Source organism: Zalophus californianus, chromosome 17 (assembly GCF_009762305.2).
Source record: "Zalophus californianus isolate mZalCal1 chromosome 17, mZalCal1.pri.v2, whole genome shotgun sequence".
Lineage (NCBI taxonomy): Eukaryota > Metazoa > Chordata > Mammalia > Carnivora > Otariidae > Zalophus > Zalophus californianus.
The window spans coordinates 49,262,859-49,287,579 of NC_045611.1; the positions used below are offsets into that span (position 1 = coordinate 49,262,859).

The 24,721-nt window shown below is 42.3% G+C and overlaps 1 protein-coding gene across 1 annotated transcript; it reads left to right on the plus strand.

Annotated features, from left to right (window-relative positions):
• The first annotated feature begins 5,760 nt into the window (after positions 1–5,760).
• On the plus strand, positions 5,761–21,517 carry ZNF233 (zinc finger protein 233). The gene is made up of 5 exons (XM_027619410.1): positions 5,761–5,941; positions 7,836–7,897; positions 16,120–16,243; positions 16,766–16,861; positions 19,719–21,517. Exons 1-5 carry the CDS (start codon positions 5,908–5,910, stop codon positions 21,515–21,517), a joined length of 2,115 nt encoding a protein of 704 aa, XP_027475211.1. The 5' UTR covers positions 5,761–5,907.
• Positions 21,518–24,721: the final 3,204 nt, after the last annotated feature.

Consider the following 24,721-nt stretch of genomic DNA (forward strand, 5'->3'; position numbering starts at 1 on the left):
ACCATGAAGAAAAGTACCCAGTAGAGGGGCGCCTGGGTGACTCAGTTGGTTAAGCGACTGCCTTCGGCTCAGGTCGTGATCCTGGAGTCCTGGGATCGAGTCCCACATCAGGCTCCCTGCTGGACGGGGAGTCCGCTTCTCCCTCTGACCCTCTTCCCTCTCGTGCTCTCTCTCTCATTCTCTCTCAAATAAAAAAATAAAATCTTAAAAAAAAGTACCCAATAGAAAAATAAATCCAAAGATAGGCATATCCAAATGAGAACCCACCAGATAGTGATTCCTTGCCGATACTAGTACAGCTAATGTGAAGGAATGCTACCTTGTGAAGGGCAGGTTGGGGAGCAGTTCTGGCCATTGACCAGCCCTGCATTACACCATCTGCTATTCACCTCCCATTTCCCCCTATACTTCTCAGAGTGAGTTTGACAATTCTCAGGACATCAAGGACTGCATCCCTCCATTACTTCTTGAGAGAAGTAAAGTATTTTAGGAGAAACTGCAGTTAGACCAAACAAGAATATTATTTACAAAGTGGTCTATTGTAATTAAAAAGCAGCCTCTGGAACTAGTTCAGTTCAGCCATTTGCCAGTTGAGTAACTGCAAACAAGATGCTTAACCTCTCTGTTCCTCAGTTTCCTTATGTGTTCGGTGTGGATGATAATATCTCTTCTGTTGTGAGGGTTGAAACTTTATGCCTGGCATATATATAGTAAGAGCTGTACAGTATTAGCTATTATCTTCAATAGATAAAATTATTACTATGTATTCATGAAATTCTAAGCCAGGGAACGGTAAACTATAGGTTGTTGGCCAAATCCAGCCTCTATCCTATTTTTGTATGGCCTGAAAGGAGGAATTTCACCTGTAAAGAATTTTAAGGAGGAAAAAAAGTATAAAAAAAAAATGAGGAAGCAAAGAATTTGGACCGCAAAGCCTAAAACATTTATGGTCTGGCCCTTTAAAAAAAAAAGACATTTATTTTAGAGAGAGCGCGCACCCACCCACCCACCCCTCAGTGGGGGGAGGAGGGGCAGAGGGAGAGGGAGAGACAGTCCTAAACGGACTCTACTGAGTGCAGAAGCTCATGCTGGGCTTGATCTCAAGGCCCTGAGATCGGGACCTGAGCCAAAACCAAGAGTCAGAAAACAAACGCTAATATCACCCGAGAACGCACTGAACGGCAACAGTTCTTACGTTTAACAGGGAAAGAAGTGGCAACCTAGAGTAAGCGGAACCTTGCTGAGGATTCTGGGAAATGTAGTCCGCCAGAGCCGGGCAGTCAGAGCCACTTCCGCTACCGCGCGGAGGCGCTATAAGCCCTTGTGCCGCTAGGGATTCTGGGAAGCGTGGTCCCGGAGCTGCGACCGGTCCAGGCGCTTGCGCTGCGGGAGGGCAAAGCCGCGGTCAGTGGTACCTTCTGGGACGTGAGTCAGGCTGAGCCCCTGCGTCTCTGCCCAGCTCGCTTGGGCGTGGGACCTGCAGGTGCCTTCCTCGCTCTCAGGGAATAGAAGCCTCGGAGAGCAGGGGAGGCGGGGGGGGGGGGGCGTCACCTTGGTTTTAGGGCGGGTCGCGCGTCCCTGACTTGGGGGAGGGCGGGGGTCGCGACCTCGGTTCCCCTGGCCTTCCCCACTTCTACACGCTCTGCCGCCTTCTAGCGATACGTTCGTAGACTTGCTTAATTTCTCCGTTTCTCCTGCGTAAAGTGGAATTAAGGGTAGTTCCTCCATAGGAGACGTGTAGTGAGGTTTACGTTGAAGCGTAAAGATGCTTGGAAGCGATCCTGGCACGGGAACAGTGGCCGGTTGTTACCAATCTGCGTTTTCTTTCCGAGAAGCTCTCAGTCCCTGAAAACTTCTGTGAGCCCGGGATGGGTTCAGAGCTGCAGCTGCGGTGTCGCTGGCCCTTCTCTGAGTCCCCGTGGGAATCAGGGCTGTTTAGGATTCCTCCTGACTCCCCATGACCACACCCCTCTTTTTTAAAGGAAGGATTGGTCTCACCCCAGCTGGTGCCTGGGATTGTCCACCGCGATTTATTCTGGACCAGAGGGGGGAAAAATTGTGGTATCTCCCAGCCTCTTTTCCCTTCTCTGCCCCCGAGTTCTCAGAGGGTGCAGAGAGGAGGAGGGAGTGACCCCCTGCCTCCTGCTGGTAACAGTGTCCCACCGTTTGAGAATTGAACATGATGTGCCATTTCTTTCTTTTTTATATGATCTTATTTATTTGAGAGAGAGCATGAGCGGGGGGAGGGGCAAAGGGAGAAGACTCCCCACTGGGCAGGGAGCTCGTGGGGGGCTCGGTTCCTGGACTCTGAGATCATGACCTGAGCGGAAGGCAGATGCTTAGAAGGCAGGTGCTTAACCGACTGATCCACCCAACGCTCCCTGCTGTGCCATTTCTGCTCTCAAGTGGGGAACAGACTTCTTCACTCCTAAGCAGATATTTTTCTACTGGGCACATGTTCAAATGTTTATGGAATAAATGGGAGTTAGATGAGACCTGTGTTGAAGAATGAGTAATAACAATTTGGTAACATGTTGAGTGCCAGATAGCTAGCTTTATATGTATTAATTAACTTAATCTTCCTAACACACAAAGATACTGTGATTATCTGTATTTTACAGATGACATCGTTGATAGGTGAAGAACTTAAGTTATTTATTTTCCCAAAGTCCAACAACAGGGAAGAGACAGAATTGGGAATTTGAGCACAGGCAGTCTGGGTTCTTGACCCTATGCCATACACTTTTTCAGCCCTACAGTGGTAATTATGGGGCATCCCAGTTGGGTGGGGGCTGGCAGCTCAGGGGTGAAAGAATTCATCGAAGGCAGAACAGAGGAGATAGAAGTTTATCGAATACACTGCAAGAGAGGAGCAGGCAGGGCAGCAAAGGAGAGACTGTTTGCCTCTCGGCAGTGGTGAGGGGCCACAGTTTTAGGGCTGAATGAGGAGGTATGGAGATGTATGGAATTTTCCCTTTTCTGGTAATCTTAGGCACTGTGCCTGGTTGTAAGTAGCCCACTGGTTAGTTAGGGACTATGGCCATTTTGAGTGGGTCACTTAATGAGTCTCTTTGCACTAGCTCGGTGGTCACTGTGGGCCCTTTTGCCTTGCTCAAGGTTCCATTGCTCAAGCCTGTTGCCAAAACACAGCCTCTACAGTAATCCCTACGTCTAAAGGAGGGAGGCCATTTGGTAATAATTTGGGACCTTAGAAGACCTGAAAGCTATGCTCATTTAATTACTTTATTTTCTATGACACTCTGTTTTCTGTTTATGGTGGTAGTTTGTGCTTATCATAGAGAAGTAGAGAAATAGATGAAGGCCAAAAATGATCCATAATCCCAGGATGTAGAAACAGCTGTAAACGTGTTAATGTATTTCTTTTTAGTTACTTCTGTGTATATGCATTTTTCTATGCTTCTCAGGAGTTGTATCATACTTGTGGTATTTTTATATTTGGTAACTTGTGATTGTGAACATTTTCACATACAGGTACAGACAATGCTATAATGAATTCTCACATCCATCAACCTTCGTCAACCTTCAACTGTTAGTCTAAGTTTTGTCCATCTTTTGTCCATCCCTTTCTTTTTGCTTGAATATTTTATTTATTTTATTTTTTTAAGATTTTATTTATTTATTTGACAGAGAGACACAGCGAGAGAGGGAACACAAGCAGAGGGAGCGGGAGAGGGAGAAGCAGGCTTCCCGCTGAGCAGGGAGCCGGATGGGGGGCTTGATCCCAGGACCCTGGGATCATGACCTGAGCCGAAGGCAGACGCTAACGACTGAGCCACCCAGGCGCCCTTGAATATTTTAATGCAAAAAAAAAAAAAAAAACTGGACATTGAGGCAAGAGGATTTATACTAGATTATCATAAATATATGGAGGTCGAGGGAGAGAGGACATAAACAATTCCAAAGTTTTTATGTGGTGATTAGGAAAATGGTGGTTAGTGAGAAAGCTAGGAGCCCTGTAAGACTTAGAGTTAAAGAGGGGCACCTGGGTGGCTCAGTTGGTTAATCATCCAGCTCTTGATTTCGGCTCAGGTCATGATCTCAGGGTCGTGAGATTGAGCCCTGCGTCAGGCTCTGAGCTCGGTGTGGAGTCGGCTTGGGATTCTCTCTCCCGCTCCCCCATCCCTCTGTGTGTTCTCTTTCTCTCTCTCTCAAATAAGTAAATAAAATCTTTAAAAAAAAAAGAGTTGCAATTAAAGAAAAGAACATGACAAATTTAGTTTGTGCCTTTGGAATTTAATTGCTCATGGTTTCCTGAAGACAAATTAAGTGACAAAACAGTAAAAATGATCCATATAGAAATTTTTGTCCTTTATCTCACTCTGTGGCTATATACAGAAGCCACAGCTTTTTCAGAGTATTCAAAAATTGATAGACATTTACTGATAATACTTCCATGTCCTAAAACAAACTTTCTTAGAAACAGACCAGGACTAACGCATCATCTCTGGATTTATCACCACGTCATAATAATGAAGGTGGTGAAAAGAATAACTAGCAATTATTGGGAGCTTATTATGAGTCAGGCAGAGTTTCCAGTGTTTTTTATGTATTAACTCATTTATTTCTCAAAAGAACCTTGTTATTTTCCCCATGTTACAGATGAGATACAAGAAGATAAGTCGTTTCCAGAAAATCACTCAGCCAGTAACTACAGCACTGAACTAAAACCATCAGGTCTTGGGCACCTGGGTGGCTCAGTCGTTAAGCGTCTGCCTTCGGCTCAGGTCATGATCCCAGGGTCCTGGGATCGAGCCCCGCATCGGGCTCCCTTTCCCGCTCCCCCTACTTGTGTTCCCTCTCTCACTGTGTCTCTGTCTGTCAAATAAATAAATAAAATCTTTAAAATAAAATAAAACCATCAGGTCTTACCATAGCACCTCCCCATCGCCCCTCCCCCCGCCCCACCCCCTCCATGTTTTTCTTAACAGTATCAATCATAATACACATATCTATTGGTTAGTGAATTATCTGTCTTCTCAACTATGATATCAGCTTCACGAGAGCAGAGACTTTGTTCACTGCTGTGTCTTTAATATATGGAATTGTGCCTGGCACGTAGCAAATGCTCAGTAAGTATTCGTTGAATGTATGAATGAATGTGCTTGGTGAGTAGTAATGAGGCTTTCAGCTAATATAATACAGGATGTGTCTTTATGAACTGTTCATTCGGTCATTTATATATATGTATATATGTGTGTGTGTGTGTGTGTGTGTGTGTGTGTGTGTGTGTGTGTGTACATATATATATCTTTATATGATGGAGTGTTTTTTCAATCATTTTTTGATTCCTTGTGTTTTGAGTACTCAGTATATTCTGGGTGCTGGGGAGAAAAAGGTGTGTTAATTATCTCATAGGCAAAACAGATGCTTAACCACTAATTATCCCCTTGGTTGCTCCCCAGTGATGGAAGGCTTCTCGGAGTCCAGAAGTGGAGAGCCGAGCCAGGGACCCCAGACCTCACTTCCTTTTTCCCACTAAACACTGTGAAATGTCAGGTCTCCTTGCAAAACCCTGTTACTGAGCAGAGCAGTAGGGGGAGGCAGAAAGAGGGCCAGCACAACAGAATTGGTGTTACGAACTGAGATTCCGTCCAGGCTTTGAGAAGTGGATCCATTGCTTTCATCTCTACTCAAGTACTTCTTTTTTTTTTTTTTTTTTTAAGATTTTATTTATTTATTTGAGAGAGAGAGAGAGAACACAAGTGGAAGGGAGGGGTAGAGGGAGAGGAAGAAGTGGGCTTCCGGCTGAGGAAGGAGCCCTATGCGGGGCTCGATCCTAGGACCCTAAGATCATGACCTGGGCTGAAGGCAGAAGCTGAACCAACTGAGCCACCCAGGCGCCCCTCTACTCGAGTACTTCTGTCTGAAGTAGGAAGAGCCACGAACATGAGTGGATGCCGCATATTGGACGCTTATTTGTGTATGTTGTGTTCATGGAAACCTCCTGACACCTCTAGACGCTAGACACTGTTACGACCCTATCTTATAGATGTAGAAAGAGGCACAAAGAGCTAGCAAGTCAGAAGAGTCGATGGTAGAATCCTGACTAACTGGCTCCAGTATCTCCCAGCAGATCACTTTCAGCAGACCTGTGCCCTGGGGCTCCCCTTTCTCTCATCCCAAGGGACAGCCTTCCTACGTCCTCTTCATGTTTGTGGTTAGAAACACAGAGACCATATAGAAACACGAGCTCTGGAGTCAAAGTTGGATTCAGGTCCATCGTCGTCTCTCACAAGCTCTGGGACCTTCAGTAACTTAATCTTGTGAATCCCCCGCCTCCTCATCCATTACATGGGAGCAGTAATCATCATATCATCACTTACTGAGAGTTTATATAATGTGCCAGGCACTGAGCCAAGGCTTTTTTCTTTTTTTTTTCTTTTTTTTTTTTTAAGATTTTTATTTATTCATGAAAGACAGAGGGAGAGAGAGAGAGAGAGAGCAGAGGGAGAAGCAGGCTCCCAAGGAGCAGGGAGCCCGATGCGGGACTCGATCCCAGGACCCTGGGATCACGACCTGAGCCGAAGGCAGACGCTCAACCATCTAAGCCACCCAGGCGCCCAAGGCTTTTTTCTTTTTTTGCTGTTTTTTGAACGTCAGGTGTATTTCACATATCATATCATTTACCCTTTTAAAGTATATTCACAAGGTTGTGTGACCACGACCACTATCTAGTTCCAGAACATTTTCATCGCCCCCAGAAGAAACCCCACACCCCTTAGCTATCAGCCCTCACTCCCTGCTCTCTTAGCCCCTTGCAACCACTAATTCACTTTCTGTCTCTGGATTTGCTTGGGCAGTTTTGCTCGACTTGCTCACGTAATCCGCAGAGCAACACTATTCATTTAAATGAGAGACTGTCGAGTTTTTATTTCAAATGAAAACATCTAGAAGTCCTAATTTTAATTAGTTTTTCCTTACTACGGTGTGCATAGGAGAGGGGCAGGTACCACTGAGACTCTTCTAGCTGCGTGAGGAAAACTCAAGCATTCATACCTCCTACAAAACCAGACACTGATGTCAATTAAACATCATTTCAGGACAACAGATTATTAAGTAATATAGCCAATCAGAATTATGGGCTTTTCAGAGATAAAGGTGAATTTCTTTCTTTCTTTTTTTTTTTAAAGATTTTATTTATTTATCTGACAGACAGAGACACAGTGAGAGAGGGGACACAGGCAGGGGGAGTGGGAGAGGGAGAAGCAGGCTTCCCGCGGAGCAGGGAGCCCGATGCGGGGATGGATCCCAGGACCCTGGGATCATGACCTGAGCCCAAGGCAGACGCTAAACAACTGAGCCACCCACGTGCCCCTAAGGTGAATTTCTTAAGACTAAGAATTGTAAGGGGCGTCTGGCTGGCTCAGTCGGTGCAGTGTGCGACTCCTGATCTCAGGGTTGTGAGTTCAAGCCCCACATTGCGGGTAGAGTTTACTTAAATAATAGATGGATAAATAGATAGAAGGAAAGAATTGTACAGGCTCTGAAATCTGGAGGTCTTATAAAAGACTCCTTTACTGGAAATGATGGCAGAAGACATTTGCAAAGACAAATGGATGATTATAAATTTATATATTTATATACATATATATAATAATTTTGTTATATCACCTGCTTTTTTTTTTGCAGCTGCAGGGGAATCAGCTATAAGAGTTTCTTCCTCTACTCACATGTTGACCCTCACAACAATCCCATGAGGGAAGCACTATTACTCACTTTTGTAGGTGACAGTTTTGAGGCACAGATTTGTTTACAATGCACACAGAGCAGCCATCTGGGCAGGGCCTACGTCTCATGGCTTCTTTCTTTGCCAGTTCTGCCTTCCCAGGACTCTGCCCTCTCCCAGAAGCACCAGGAGAAAATGACCAAGTTTCAGGTGAGTTGAGTTTTGATTTTTATCAAAATTACATGCCTTTTCCTCAAAGATTAGACACATCTTTTTTCTCTTCTATGGGAAGGATAAAGGAGGAAAACAGGTATTTGTTACATGCCAGTTACTTCTTTTTTTATTGGTTCTCTTTTTTTGTTTCTATCCTTAGCTTTTGTTTTGGTTTTGGCTTTGGTTTTATTTTAGCGTCATCTTCATTTCACAAGTAATAGCTCAGAAATTTATAGATTTCAGAAAATTAAAAAACCAATCCACATTACTACACTGCATATGTCTGCTGCTTTCCCCTTGCTATATTTATAAAGTTATAATTACAGTATATGTACAGTTTCTAATTTTATATTTTCGCTTACTGTTACTATTTGAGTTTTTTTTATGATTCAGCATTCTTTGATGTGCTCATCTTAAAAGGGTTTCTAGGGGCGTCTGGGGGGCTCAGTCGGTTAAGCCTCTGCCTTCGGCTCAGGTCATGATCCCAGGGTCTTGGGACTGAGCCCCACGCCCGCTTCTCTCTCTCCCTCTGCCCCTCCTCCACCCCACCTCTGCTTGTGCACATGCTCTCTCTGTTTCAAATAAATAAAAATAAAATCATTTTTTGAGTTACAGTTTACATATTTACATATAATAAAGCATTTGATCAATTTTGATGAACATGCACACCCACATGACCACCGCCACGGTCTAGATGTAAACCATTTCTGTCACCACTAAAAGTTCTGGTTCCCTCATGTCCCTCCCCAGTTAATCCCAGTCCCATACACCTGGCTGTAGGCAATGACCAATTTACTTTATGTCACTACAGATTAGATTAATCTTAAATTACTTGAGCTTTGTATGTTGGTCCTCAACCCTCCCGGGAGCTTCCCAGCTGTAATCTGAAATGGGCCCTATACTCGGGAGGCAGGGAGAAATGGAAGAAAGGGGCGGGCCAGTCCAGGTTGGTAGGTGGCAGTTTTACTAAGCAAAGGGAATTTACCTGTGAGGCTTGTCTTGGGTGGCACCAAGACAAATGGGTCCCCTCAGCTGCCCTCCACATCTTAGAAGTTTATCAAGAGGCCCTGTCCTCAGTATACTGTGCAGGTGTTTTCAACACCACATCATTATCTCAAATCTGTATCTTTGGAGCCGTCTGTGGGAGCAGGAAAGACAAGCAGAACCCACATCCCAAGGACAGGAGGGGGTGAGGAGCCTCCGATTGCCAGGGTCCAGCTCACAGGTCATTTGGCAGTCATGTCTTTTTTTTTTTTTTTAAAGATTGTATTTATTTATTTGACAGAGACAGACACAGTGAGAGAGGGAACACAAGCAGGGGGAATGGGAGAGGGAGAAGCAGACTTCCCACCGAGCAGGGAGCCTGATGTGGGACTCGATCCGAGGACTCTGGGATCATGACCTGAGCCGAAGGCAGACGCCCAACAACTGAGCCACCAGGTGGCCAGGCTGTCATATCTCTTTGATGATGTCCCCCCACATCATGTAAATGAAGTTATACAGTGTGTATTCATTTTGTGTCTGGCTCCATTTGTTCATCCTAATGTTTTTGGACCCAAATCAATAGTCCTTTTTATTGCTGCATAGTATTTCATAGTGTGGGTTTTCCACGAGTTGGTTATCCATTCACTCATTGATGGGCATTTGGGTTGCTCCTTGTTTTTGGCTCTTGAAAGTAAACTTCTGTAAGCATTTGTGTACTAGATTTTTCGATGAACACAGGCTTTCTCTCTCTCTCTCTCTCTCTCATAAGTAACTAGGAGGAGAATATAATCTTTGGGTCATACACTTAACTTTTTAAGAAATTGTCAAATCATTTTCCATTGTGATTGCATATTTTATATGCTTTCCCCAAGGTGTTAGAGTTCCAGTTGGCGCCACACTTTTTCTAACATTTGATATTTTCAGTCTTAATTTAGTTTTAGTTAAATTTTAGTTATCCTAATGACAGTTATGTTGTGATATATCACTCTGGCTTTCATTTGCATTTTCCTTTTTCCTGATGCCTGAGATGTTGAATGTCTTTTTTCTGCTTTCTGGTCATCTGCAGACTTCTTTTTGAAACGTTTGTTCAATGCTTTTGCTTATTTTTAAATTAAGTTGTTTATTTGTATTGAATTTTAGTAGTTCTTTTAATATTCTGAATACAGGACGCCTGGGTGGCTCAGTCGGTTGAGCGTCTGCCTTCGTCTCCCGTCATGATCCCAGGGTCCTGGGATCAAGCCCCGCATCGGGCTCCCTGCTCAGCGGGAAGCCTGCTTCTCCCTCTCCCACTCTCTCTGCTTGTGTTCACTCTCTCTCAATCTCTCTCTGACAAATAAATAAATAACATCTTAAAAAAGAAAAGAAAAGAAAACTAAAATTCTAAAATAATAATAATAATAATATTCTGAATACAAGTCCTTTTGACCCAAGAGCATTTAGATCTTCTTTCATTTAGATCTTCTTTCATTTATATCTTCTTTCATTTATCTGGGTCTTATTTCTTTCCCTCAGTCATGTTTTATAGGTTTCAACATGTGGGTTTCTTACATGTATTTGTTAAATTTGTCCCTAAATGATTTATGTTTTGGGGGTGCTATTCTGAATGCTGTTGTTTTTGAAATTCAATTTCTATTTGTTTGTTGCTAGAATATAGAAATATAACTGACTTTTGTATCTTGACTTTTCTAAATTTGCATATTAAATCTAGAAACGTTTTTCTAAACTGTCAAGATTTTCTACACAGACATCAGTAAATAAAGAGTTGTATTTTTACCATTCCTGTCCCCATTGTGTAGACTTCTTTTTCTTTTCTTATTGCACTGGCTAAAACTGTTAGAACAATTTCGATATATATAGCCTTTCCTTGTTCTTAATCTTAGGGAGAAAGCAGTCAGTCTTCCACCACCTGGTGGGCTTTTTGTACATGTCCATCATTGGGGTTGAGGAAGTTCCCTTCTAGTCCTACTTTACTCAGAGTTTTTATTATGAATGAGCATCAACTTTGTAAGTGCATTTTCTTTTAATAGATAGTCATATGTTCCTTTGGTTCAGTTAGATTCTTTGGAACCTTGTTTTTTAAGCTTGGTTAGGGTGGGTCTAGAGTAACCTTTATTCCAGAGCAGTGGCTCTCAGGAGCAGTTTTGCCCCAACATGGGACATTTGGCAGTGTGTGGACATTTTGGATTGTCAGGACTAGAGGGTGGGTACCATTGACAACTACTGGGCAGAGGCAAGGGATGCTCTTAAACATCCTACAGTGCACAGGATAGCATCCAGCAATGAAGAATTGTCTGGTGCAAAATGTCAACTGTTGAGAAACTCTGTTCTAGAGATAGTTTAGCCCTTCTACTGAAGGGTGGCCCTTTTGTTGCTGCCAAATGTCCCTAATGACCAGTGAGGGCTTTCCATTTTGGTTGTTTGGAATTCAGACACCTCTAAGTCCTACTAAGCTCTGGGAACCATTCAGCCCATTGGTCCTCACATACTTTTTGCCTGGCCTGTGGAGTTTCCTCCTATATGTGCACAGTTTGGTTTTTAGCACTAGACTCAAAGGGATTCCTGGGCAGATTTCCAGTGCTTTTCTTATGCATAATTCCCATTCTGGAACTCTGCTCCACATTTTCCACCTATCCAGGCTCCCCATTCTGATTTTTCTGTCTCTTCAGTCCAGCAAGGCTCTGTTTGGGTTCTCCCTTCCTGCACTTGCAGTTCAAAAGTTATCAATAGGCAAATATCTAGGGTGATCATAGGGCTCACCTCATTTGTTTCCTTCATTTCAGCGATCAAAGCATTCTGCTTTCAGTGTCTGAAAGCAGTTTGTTTCATATTTTTTCTATTTTACTACTTATGATAGAAGGGCATGTTTAGTACCAGTTATTCTGTTAAAGCCAGAAACAGAGGTTTCTGTCACCTGCATTTTTGATGACTGCATCATATTTCAATGAATTGCTGTTCCTTAAAAAAAAAAAAAAAAATTCCCGGTGTGCCTGGGTGGCTCAGTTGGTTGGGCGTTTGATCCCAGGGTCCTGGGATTGAGCCCCGCATCAGGCTCCCTACTCAGCGGGAGTCTGCTTCTCCCCCTCCCTCTGTGCACTCTCATGCTCTCTCTCTGGTAAATAAATAAAATCTTTAAAAAAATTTAAAAATTCCCTAATCCTAGACATTTAGGTAGTTTAAGATTTTTTTTTAAAGATTTATTTATTTGAGCGAGAGAGAGCCTGGGACAGGGAGGAACAGAGGGAGAGGGAGAGAATCTCAAGCAGAACCCCTGCTGAGCATGGAGCCCGACAAAGGGCTCAATCTCACAATCCTGAGGTCATGACCTAAGCTAAAATCAAGAGTCAGATGCTTAACCAACTGAGCCACCCAGATTTTTAAAAAAATGTTTTAGAGAACACTGCTGTAACAGTTTTCCTACATAAAAGCTCTGTTCTCAAAAAGCAATTCTGGAGATTGCCACTTCTGGAAAGATGGAGGAGACGTTATTCTTCCCACTAAGTAAAGGGCCAGAAGTCTTAGCCCAGAAGTAGTGAACTTCTCACCCCACCAGGTGTCAACAGAGTCCAAGTGGAGAATCTGGGCTTACATCCCCCAGCTGGCAGTAACAAAACTCTGCTTCCCTTCCCCTTCGAGAGATGTGTCAGAGAAGGCCTAGTAAAACAGAAGATTTAAATGAAATCCTGAGTCTGATTAAGAATACTCAAAATGTTCAAGTTTCAGTGGAAAATTATTTGGTATACAAGAACCAGTGAAATCTCAGCTGGTATGAAAGACAATCAACAGACACAGTAAGATGATGCTCACTGATGTTAGTTCTCAGTTGTAAGTGATATAAAATGTTAGTTATCTGACTAAGACTTTTTTTATTGTGGTAAAATATACATAACATATATTAAGCGTACCACTCAATGACATTAAGTACATTCACAGTGTTGTGCAACCATTACCACCACACATCTCCATAAGTTTTTTATCTTCAAACTGAAACTCTGTACCCATTGAACAGTAACTCCTATTACCACCCCTCACCCCAGTCTCTGGAAACCACCATTTTACTTTCTGTCTCTAGGTATTTGACTATTCCAGATACCTCATATAGGTAGAATCATATACACAATGCTTTTTATGACTGGCTTATTATTCACTGAGCAAAATGTCTTCTAGATTCATCCACTTGACAAAGATTTTAAAGCAGCTATCATAGAAATATTTTAATAAGCAATTACAGACATGCTGGGGAAAAAAAACCCCAAAATCTTAGCAAAGAAATAGAAAATATAAAGTAGAACCAAATGGAGATTTGAGAACTGAAAAATATAGTAAATAAATTTAAAAATTCAGTGGATGGGCTTAATAGCAGAATGAAGGGACAGAGGAAAGAACTCGAAAATAGAATAATAGAGATTATTTAATATGAATAAAAGAGAAAATAGACTGAAAAAAAAAGAACAGTCTCAGGGGCCCAGGGGACTATAACAAAATATATAACATTCATGTCATTGGGGTCCCAGGAGGAGAGGAGGAAGAGGGTGGGACCGAAGGAGTATTTGAAGAAATATGGCTGAAAATTTCCCAAATTTGACAAAAGACATAAAACTACAGATTCAAGAAACTGAGTGAACCCCAAACAGGGTAAACTGCAAGAAATACACCAACACATCTACTGTCTTTTTTAACTTTTAAAAAACTCAATTTTGGGGGAAAATAAGTGTTGTTTTGGTTTTGCTTTTCATAAAAATAATTTTACTTCTTGTTTAAACTAAATGTTTCTTTAAGCTTTGATAATGAGGAAGATAAACACACAAACTATTCTGGGGTCTTCCGCCCTTTTCAGTACTCTGTTGTCATTAATAATAGTAGTAGCAATAATAATAGCTAAAGAGAAAAGAAGTACACCAAGAAGTTAAACTTCTGAAAACTAACAAAAAAGAAAAAAAATTGTGAAGGCAGTCAGAGAGACATGATACATGATACCTTAGCTATAAGGGAAAAAACAGTCAAAGACAGTGGATTTCTCATCAGAAACCATGGTGGCCAGAAGAAAATGGCACACTATTTTTAAAGTGCTGAATGAAAAGAACTGTCAACGCAGAAGTCTGTATCCAGTAAGGATATCCCTTGAGAATGAAGGGAAAATCAAGACATTCTCAAATGAAGGAAACTAATGTATTTGTTGCCAGTTATACTGGAAATATAAAAATTAAAAACAAATACGACCCAGGGCACCTGGGTGGCTCAGTTGGTTAAGCATCTGACTCTTGATTTTGGCTCAGGTCATGATCTCAGGGTTGTGAGATCGAGCCCTGCATCAGGCTCTGCACTCTGCATGGAGTCTGCTTGAGATTCTCTCTCTCCCTCTCCCTCTGCCCCTCCCCCATCTCTCTCTAAAATAATAAATAAGTAAATCTTTTAAAAAATCTGGCTTGGGGCACCTGGGTGGCTGTCAGTTGAGCATCTGCCTTCAGCTCAGGTCATGATCCCAGGGTCCTGGGATCGAGTGCTGCATCGGACTCCTTGCTTGGCGGGGAGCCTGCTTCTCCCTCTCCCTGCCTCTCCCCCCTGCTTGTGCTCTTTCTGTCTGACAAATAAATAAAAATAAAATCTTTTTAAAAAATAAAATTAAATAAAAAAATAATAAATATGACCCAACTATATGCAGTCTATAAGGAACTCACCTCAGGGGGCTCCCTTCTTGCTAGATGGGATGCTATCTTATTCATGAATCACTTTCTAAAACTAGATGTTCAAATTTAAAAAAAACCCAAAACCTCACTTTAAATATAATGGTATCAGCAGGTTGAAAAGGAAAAGGATAGAAAAAGATATACCATGCAACATTGATCAAAAGAAAGCAGGGATGACTAAATCAATACAATATTAAATCAATGTGCACGTGCACTCCTACAGTTACCGTATCACTTACAATTATATTAATAAAACTTAGTTTCCATTGAGGACCTACTCTGTGGCAAGCGTATATGTTCTAAGTACTGTGCAGTGGAACTTCTTTGAGGATGGAGATAGTCTGTATTGTACTGTCCGATATAGTAGTCACTAGCCACACGTGGCTCTTGAGCACCTGAAATGTGGCCAGTGCAACCGAGGGAGTGAATTTTTAATTTTATGTAATTTAAAATTTGCACTTACATAGTCACATGTGAGTCACATGGCTACTGAATTGGACAGTACAGTTACAAAAATATGTATATTCATTTACATAACTAGGAATCTTGCAAGATGAATACCATTACACAGATGAGGAAAATGATTAAGAATTTGTCTGTTGAAGATCTTAACAGCTTGTGAGGGCCAGAGCTTGGGGATTTAAGCAGGTATTACAGGGCGCCTGGGTGGCTCAGTTGGTTGAGCGACTGCCTTCGGCTCAGGTCATGATCCTGGAGTCCCGGGATCGAGTCCCGCATCGGGCTCCCTGCTCGGCAGGGAGTCTGCTTCTCCCTCTGATCCTCTTCCCTCTCGTGCTCTCTATCTCTCATTCTCTCTCAAATAAATAAATAAAATCTTTATAAATAAATAAAAACAAAAAAATAAATAAAATCAGATGCTTAACCAACTGAGCCACCCAGGTGCCCTGGGTCATATTTGTTTTTAATTTTTATATTTCCAGTATAACTGGCAACAAATACATTAGTTTCCTTCATTTGAGAATGTCTTGATTTTCCCTTCATTCTCAAGGGATATCCTTACTGGATACAGACTTCTGCGTTGACAGTTCTTTTCATTCAGCACTTTAAAAATCTTTTTTTTTAAGATTTTATTTATTTATTTGAGAGAGAGAGAATGAGAGACAGAGAGCACGAGAGGGAAGAGGGTCAGAGGGAGAAGCAGACTCCCTGCTGAGCAGGGAGCCCGATGCGGGACTCGATCCCGGGACTCCAGGATCATGACCTGAGCCGAAGGCAGTCGCTCAACCAACTGAGCCACCCAGGCGCCCCCAGTTTTCAAATTTCAATTAAATTTTAAAATTTAACTTTAATTGGAAATTTTTAATTTTAAATTAGTTTTTAATTTTTTTATTGTATTGTTGATGTGACTGTGGCTAAATCTGTGGAAATGACACACGAGATGGAGAAGAGGAGGAAACTGCTTAGGTAGATCCAAGGCCCTCAGAATCCGGAACAGCTTGTCACCCATCCTGTCCACTTTCTCAGTGCTGCCTTGTCCCTACTGGCCATTGGTTATGAGATTGAGGTTGCCTGTGCTTGGTGTTGTCGGAGGCTGTGACGTTCAAGGACGTGGTGGTGGTCTTCACCAGAGAGGAGCTGGGGCTGCTGGATTCCACCCAGAGGAAGCTGTACCGGGACGTGATGCTGGAGAATTTCAGGAACCTGCTCTCTGTGGGTGAGCACAGGGGCCCTCTCTGACTCAATATCAGCCCCCTGGAATGTCTTGGTTCAAATGTGTAAGACTTGGGGACTCTTACAGTGCTTCCCCAAACTTGCGGGAGGGGTCTCAGTTTCCTCATTTCTGTAGGACACCTTGTCTGTACCTTGTCTGTTTTTTGTCCGATTACAGTTGGACATCTTGTGAAGTTTAAGATCAGTTGGTGAGTTACGTCATTATTGTGTTGAATGAGATAGGTCGGAAATAGCGTAGCTCCTTGTCAGGAACTGCATACTGTGCAACAGAGATTGTGAGCAAAAGCAGGAAAGGGAATGTGACAGAAGTAGGTAATGGTTAGGATGAGGTCAACACATCTGTGTGCTTGTGTACTGGATCACAGCGTAGAAGGTATTTATTACAGCAGGCCATGGTCAGAATTTGGGAAAATACTACTTAAAGAGCGTAAAGATTGTAATTCTGGAATTAAAGTTTTTGCCTTCAGTTTATTCACGTTGCACACATGCCATTTCTTTTTCATAGGATATGAACCCTTCAGATTAGATACGACATTACTGTTGGGGAGAGAAGAGAAGCTTTGGATGATGGAGACACAAACCCCAGGGGATGGGCGTTCAGGTGAGAGGCGTGCAGCTCTGAGTCCTCACCACCTCCCCAGTGGCCAGCCCACCCGAGCCCCTGCCATCCATTACCCTGCCTCATCGCGGCAGCTTTCCCACTGCCTCCTCCTCCTGTGGGGCAGTCTGTTCTGCCCACACATGAGGTTGGCCCATGTCACTCCATTTGTTCAGCCTTCCGTGACCCCGTCTTGGTATGACCCGCAGTCCTCACGGCGGCCCTTTGAACGGTAGTGAGAAGGACTCCTCTGGGCTTGTCCTAACCTGTGGTCTCTGCTTTGCCCTTGGTGAGCGCTGCCTCCTCCCTTCGCGGAGTTACATCCTTCCTGCTCTGGCCTTGCCTCTGTCCTCCCTCCTTTCCCTTCATTGTCCCCTTTTCTTTGCTCCCTCCTTCCTTCATTTATCTTTAATTTGCGTATCCCTCAGGTAAACCCAGCCTGAAATAACAGTAATCATAGTCATTCCTACTGGAGATAAGCACCAAAAGCCAAAACCAAATCAAACAAACAAAAACCCAGGAAAACCTAGCTGCTAATCTGATGTGAGTAGTGAGGGGAAGGTCTTCCTGGTCCTTCGATTATTTCTTCTCGTGTATCCTCCTGCCGCATGAAGGTTTAACGCAGGCAGTCAGGCATGTTGGATGCTGGTTCCATCTGACTCGCTCCCTTGTTTTTATGTATACAGAAAACTGCACAAATTATAAGCGTACAACCCCATGAATTTTCAGGGTGTAAAATGACTTATTTGTCTTACAGTTCTTTTTACTGAGGTACAATTTAAATTTACGTATCTTAAGAACGCAATTTGATGAGTTTTGACAAATGGATACTACTCTGTAACCCATATTCCTCAGAATGCTGAGCAAATCTTACAGCATGTTTTATCCCCATGTCCCTTATTAAAAGTTCTTTTGGCAAACATCAGAATACCCCAGAATTTTGCATTTTGTCTATCCATCTGTGTGCCCTACTCCATCTATGAAGAATATTCTTGAGGTCTGTTTTCACTGCACAGAAGCACAAACTAAAGGGTTTCTTCTCCCTCAATGGTCTTTACAAACAGAAGCTCACAGAGAATGGTGCTAAGTGAATCCCACTCTCTTCTCTCCTCGTGGAGACAGTTCACATGAGCAGAATAAGCTGGCATGATGAAAGGATTATTTCAGAACATTGTTAATGTCTACCCTAATTAGAAGTTCTATGGCACTTGTATTAACTATCTATTGCTATATAACAAATTACTCTTAAACTTATTGGCTTAAAACCACAAAACATTTATTTACAGTTAATGTGAGCCCAGGAATCTTGGGGCACGTTTCTGGGCGGTTCAGGCTCAGGATCTCATGAAGTTGCTGTCAAGGAGCACCCCCAGAGCTGCAGTCCTCTGAGGGCTTGATGGGGCCGAAGGGTCTGCTTCCAGGATGGGCTCATTCACATTGTTGGCAAGATACCTCAGTTCCTTACTGGCTATTTGGGGGTCTCAGTTCCTTGCCAAGTGGGCCTCTCCCTGGGGCTGCCCGAGTGTCCTTAGAACATGGCACCTGGTTTCCCCAAGAGCTGTGGAGAGTGGAAGGCAGAAGCCACCATGTCTTCTATGATCTAACTTTGGAAATGACAGCATCACTTCTGCCATATTCTGTTGGTTTCATAGACTGATCCCGGTACATTGTGGGAGGAGACCTCTATAGGGGCATGGATACCAGGAGGGGGACCGCAGGAGACCATCTTGTGTGCTGACTACCATAGCACCTTTTGTACAGAGATGAATCCACAGAACCTAAAAGATGACATTAACCGTCCAGGTTTATCAGAAAATCCAATCAAATTAAGTGGCCACAATGCTCATAGGGTGTTTACTCCCATGGGATGTGTCCACCACTGGATTACATTTTCCAGGTTTTTTTCTAGTTATAATGTTCATCAGTTGACTATTATATATTAGGACTTCATTGAACCAAAGGGGAATCCTCTCAAATTTAGTTTGTTTAATGTGCGTTTACTGGCTAAATTGAGAATATAAAGGTACCATCTCATGGATTCATTATCAAGACAGAGGAAATATTTCCTTTTGCAAATACATTCTTTTCACTTTTCAAGGATGTCCTTTCTTTCTTTTCCTGTGGAAACTCTTTTTTGTTTTTAAGATTTTATTTATTTATTTGACAGAGAGAGAGAGCGAGAGCAGGAACACACGCAGGGGGAGTGGGAGAGGGAGAAGCAGCCTTCCCGTGGAGCAGGGAGCCCGATGCGGGGCTCGATCCCAGGACCCTGGGATCATGACCTGAGCTGAAGGCAGACGCTTAGCGACTGAGCCACCCAGGCGCCCTCCTGTGGAAACTCTTGGCATCACATGATAATCCACCTGTAAACACTAAAAGACAGATTCAGCCTTTTCTAGCCATTTTTGGCTTGTCTTATACAAATATGCAGGTAGTGTAATGTAACCATGATTTTAAGGCTTACAAATACATAGGATTTTGTAGCTTTTATACCCCTGCTGCATAAAAGGCCAGAATTATTTAAGTGATTATTTTTATGAACAAGGAAGTAAAGTTTCTCCTCTGTATAATCTTTCTGGGACATCTTTTTGTTGCCCTGTAGCCTTGTATTTCTAATTTGACCTCAGTAAACATTAGTCTTGGTATAGTTGGAAACGAGTCTCCTTGGCCCTTAGTGGGCAGGAGTCTGCTCATTACCTCTTCATTTCCATAGGCATGAAAAAACCAGTGGTAAGGTCAAGGTGAAGTCTTCACTGGTTGAAATAGGTCTCGTAGTGGGATTGACCTGTGGAATATTTCTGTCTCCGACCAAACGTTCACGTGTCCACGTGTTCACCTCTGAATCCTCTTACCCTTCCAGGCCTCAGGAATCAAAACGAGATAGAGACTTTTCAAAAAGTAGGATTAAGATACCTTTTACATGAAGATGTTATATGCTGGCAGGTATGGGAACAATTTACAAGTAAATTAACCAGAAATCAAGACTCAATGATAAATATGCAAAGCAAGAAGTCCAGCTTGCCAAAACGAGGTAACTCCTCCTGTCAGATATGGGCAGGAGAATCTCCTCAGGTTTCTGAAGATGAAAACCATGTAATAAAGCTTCAAGGGGAGAGTTCCAATAATATCAGAAGTGAAGAGTTTCCAATTAAGACCACTGGAGATTTCTGGAAGAAAATCTATCTGAGAGAGTCACACAGTTATCAGAGTAGGTGTCAGCAAGTTGACGTAAAAAATAGACCATGTAAGTGTGACCATTGTGTTATGACAAGGATCTCACATCATTGTGAGGATCAGGAAGTACACAAAAGCAAGAAGGCTTATAGCCACAATAATTGTGGAAAAGACTTCATGAGGAAATCGTGCCAACATAGTGTAACCCACTCAAGAGAGAAGCACCTCATATATAATGAGTGTGGGGAGGACATTGGTGAGAGCTCAGTGTTTTGCATTTGCCAGAGTATTCATGCAGGGGAGAAATGTGGTAGGAATGATAAGTGTAATGGGGACTTCAGTCAGAGCTCAGACCTGCAAAATCATCAGGGAGTCAACAAAGGAGAAAAGCCCTACAAATGTCAGGTATGTGCTAAGAGCTTCAATCAGAACTCCTGTCTTCCCACCCATGAGCCCCTCCAACCAGGAGGGGATCTGTATAGGTGTGGCATGTATGGGAAGAGCTCCAGTCATAGCCTAGATCTCAACATTCGCTGTATAGACGACACTGGAGAGAAATCCTCTAAATGTGAGATGTGTGATAAAGGCTTCAATCAGACATCACAACTTCAAGCCCGTCAGAGGGCCCACCCTAGAGATAAAACCTACAAATGGGAGGCATGTGACAGGCTAGTTAATCAGAATCCTGGTCCTCATCAGAGCGTTCACACTGGAGAGAAACCATATAAATGTGAGGTATGTGGGAAGGACTTCAGTAAGGCCTCAAATCTTCAAGCCCATCAGAGAATCCACACTGGAGAGAAGCCATATAAATGTGATGTGTGTGATAAGAACTTCAGCCGGAATTCCCATCTTCAGGCCCATCAGCGAGTCCACACAGGAGACAAACCATACAAGTGTGACACATGTGGTAAGTACTTCACTCAGGTTTCACATCTTCAGGTCCATCAGAGAGTCCACACAGGAGAGAAGCCATACAAATGTGAGACATGTGGTAAGGGCTTTTGTCAGAGTTCACATCTTCAAGACCACCAGAGAGTCCACACTGGAGAGAAACCCTACAAGTGTGATATGTGTGGGAAGGGTTTCAGTTGGAACTCCCATCTTCAAGCCCATCAGAGAGTCCATACTGGGGAGAAACCCTACAAATGTGAAGAATGTGGGAAAGGCTTCATCTGGAACTCATATCTTCATGTTCATCAGAGGATCCACACAGGAGAGAAACCCTATAAATGTGGCATGTGTGGTAAGAGCTTCAATCAGACCTCACATCTTCAAGCCCATTGGAGAGTCCATACGGGAGATAAACCCTACAAATGTTTTGACTGTGGTAAGGGCTTTAGTAAAAGTTCACGTCTGCAAGTTCATCAGAGAGTCCATAGTGGTGATAAATCCAATACACATGATGAGTGTGATAAAAGTGTTCTTCAGAATGTAGACTGCTCATTTTCATCAGAAAATCCACACAGCAGAGAATATTTATAAAATATTGTGTTTTAATAATTCAGGAGTGAGCTGAATTTTTTTTATAGTCCTCTGAATTCTGGGGGAGGAAGCTTATTTGTTGTATGAATGTAGCCAGTTTTCCAGCAGAGCTCAAAATTTCACAGTCCTCAAGACACACAAACTCTGAGAATGGTGCAGTAAGTTTCAGTCAGAACCTTCACATTCAACCTAATCAACACAGGAGAGAGGCCTTAAAAAAAGGATAAGTAAAGTCGGGACATTAGCAAAAGTTTACTGATGGACATTACAAAGCCATGTCCACTAGAAGAGAAGCTCCATGGGGGCAGGAAGCTTGTTCACTGCTGAATGACCATGACCTCAAACCAGTGCTTGACAAACAGTATAAATGTCTAACTTGGTGGAGAAGAAAACCTACCATAAATACGAAAAACACTTAAAACTGACCCAGTTAGTCATAATCAGTTGTACCAAGAAAAGGATTCTTTATTACTACTATTTTTTTATTTTTTTAAAAGATTTTATTTATTCATTTGAGACAGAGATACAGAGAGAGACACTTAAAAATTGACCCAGTTAGTCATAATCAGTTGTACCAAGAAAAGGATTCTTTATTACTACTATTTTTTTATTTTTTATTTTTTTTAAAGATTTTATTTATTCATTTGAGACAGAGATACAGAGAGACACTTAAAAATTGACCCAGTTAGTCATAATCAGTTGTACCAAGAAAAGGATTCTTTATTACTACTATTATTATTAATTTGTTTAAGAGAGCATGAGCAGCAGGGGGAGGGACAGAGGGAGAAGCAGACTCCCGGATAAACAGGGAGCTCAACACAGAGCCCGATCCCAGGGCTCCAGGATCATGACCTGAGCTGAAGGCAGATGCTTAACATACTGAGTCACCCAGGCGCCCAGGAAAAGGATTCTTGTAAGAAGTTTTAAAACAATTGAAGGAAGTGACAACTTCATAAAAATACGTAAAATCATGCGACCTGCAATTTGAGCATAAGATTATTTTTTCAGTTGACTCCTGTCTGCACATCTTCACTCTTCCAGCCGTAATAAGCGTAGGTTTTCACCTTACCATTTAAGACTTTCCCTGTACATCATCAGTTTGTATAGCATACACCTCACTATCTCTTTTGGGTCTTTTGTGACAAGAACAGACAGAATGAAAAAAAGAGGAACTTGTTTTTAATTCCATAAAAGATCATGAGAAAGGGGTGTGGAAAAGGGGAACACATTTTAGCATGCATTTTGGACATTGAACTAAGCTATTAAGGCACAGAACATTTTGGATAGCACCCCACACTTCCCAGCTGCTTCAGTAGCTTTCAAGTTTGCTTGGTTGAACAGTTTACTTTGGTGTATATTTATTGGAGAGAGAGAGAGAGAAATTTCCCACAATTTTTTTTTTTCTGGACCTTACCTTCCAGGACACTGGATATTTAAGTTCCATGTTACCAACAGATATCCAGTGCCCGTAACACTCTGCTTTGTTGGGACACCTGGGTGGCTTAGTTGGTTAAGCAGCTCAGGTCATGATCCCAGAGTCCTGGGATCAAGGCTCACTTCAGACTCCCTGCTCCACGGGGAGCCTGCTTCCCCCTCTGCCTGCAGCCCCCCCTGCTTGTGCTCGCGCTCTCTCTCTCTCTCTGACAAATAAATAAATAAAATCTTTAAAAAACAAAAGCCAAAACAAAACAAACACTGTGCTTTGTCATTACCAGATCCTCGCGTGGGCTACTGGATCTCCTGGCGCTTTATAGCAGAATGTTTTCAGTTGTAAGAAATAGAAAACCCAGCTCAAACTAGCTGAGACAAAAGGAGAATTTATTGGTGTGCATAATTAAAAAGCATATCGGTAGGACAGGACACAGGCCCCGTTGAAATGGCTCTGGATCAATTCTTTTGTGATTTCCTCACCTCTGCCCTTCTGGTTGAGTTGGTTCTCACATTCGTTTTTTTCCAACCCACTCTTAGGAAATTTATTTAAAGAACTGACACTCCATTAACTCTTCTAGCATACCCTCCCCCCTTTTCTATATACTTCTAAAGCAGTTGTTCTCTGAACTTGTCCCTGTTAGTCAACCTAGAGGCTTGGCATTTTCCTAAATATACCCTATCTAAATGCAAATACTTATAGGGTTACTGTGAGTTACCATTTGCCATTTTTATCATGCATCTGTGTTCTGGAGAAACTTTTTCTTTTCTCCTGTGTAAAATTAGATTTTTTTTTCCTAAAAAATAATGCCTGAAATTTTTAGATAAGCAAAATAATTCAGAAAAGGCACTGATGTAACCCTGCTAACATACATAAAGAATACTGGACGTTTTTAGGTTATCTGTGCATATGGATACAGATCTATCCAGTTTTACAAAGCCAGGATAATATACATACTGTGTTGTAACTTGATTTTCTTCACTCAATATGTTGGAAGCATTTTCTATCAGTATTGGTCTATAACATTTTAATTGTGTGGTATTGCAGTAATGCAGACATATCACATTTTAACCAATTTCCTACTGACGAACGTTCAGTTTGTATCTTCTAAGCAGTCTAATGAAAATCTAGAACAGTGACATCTGTCTTCATGTTCTTGTGAAGAAATTTCTAGAACGAGTGTTGTATCCAAGAATAATCACTTTTTTAAAAAAAGATTTTATTTATTTATTTGACAGAGAGACACAGCGAGAGAGGGAACACAAGCAGGGGGAGTGAGAGAGGAAGAAGCAGGCTTCCCGCGGAGCAGAGAGCCCAATGTGGGGCTCGATCCCAGGACCCTGGGATCATGACCTGAGCCGAAGGCAGACGCTTAACGACTGAGCAACCCAGGCGCCCCAAGAATAATCACTTTTAGATTTGGTGTATACTGGGGCAGATTTCCAAAAGTACACGAGACTGTTTCCCTAGGATATACAATCTTGATGAGATAAAAATGGCCTCCTGGTATTTATCTTGCTTAGCAGAAGAAAAGAAATCCTCTGTGGATAAAGATACCAGACAGAGCCTCCACATATTTTGATAAGCAGTGTCTGGCACTAAAATCTAAATTCTTTTCAGGAAAAATAAAGGTTAAATGACCCCAAAACAAAAAGGTGATCGGAACTGACCCATAGTGATCCAAAAATTGGAGTTATCAAACGTGGATTTAAAATAACTTTTATTATGTTCATGAAAATATGGAGAATTTCACCAGAGACTGCAGTCTATTAAAA

Bases quoted from the DNA above. Each gene is read 5' to 3' on its own strand.
- ZNF233 (XM_027619410.1), top strand. From the start codon at position 5,908: ATGAGTGGATGCCGCATATTGGACGCTTATTTGT. The intron at 5,942-7,835 runs GTATGTTGTGTT...TTTCTTTGCCAG, and splicing joins CATATTGGACGCTTATTTGT to TTCTGCCTTCCCAGGACTCT. The intron at 7,898-16,119 runs GTGAGTTGAGTT...GTGTTGTCGGAG, and splicing joins AGAAAATGACCAAGTTTCAG to GCTGTGACGTTCAAGGACGT.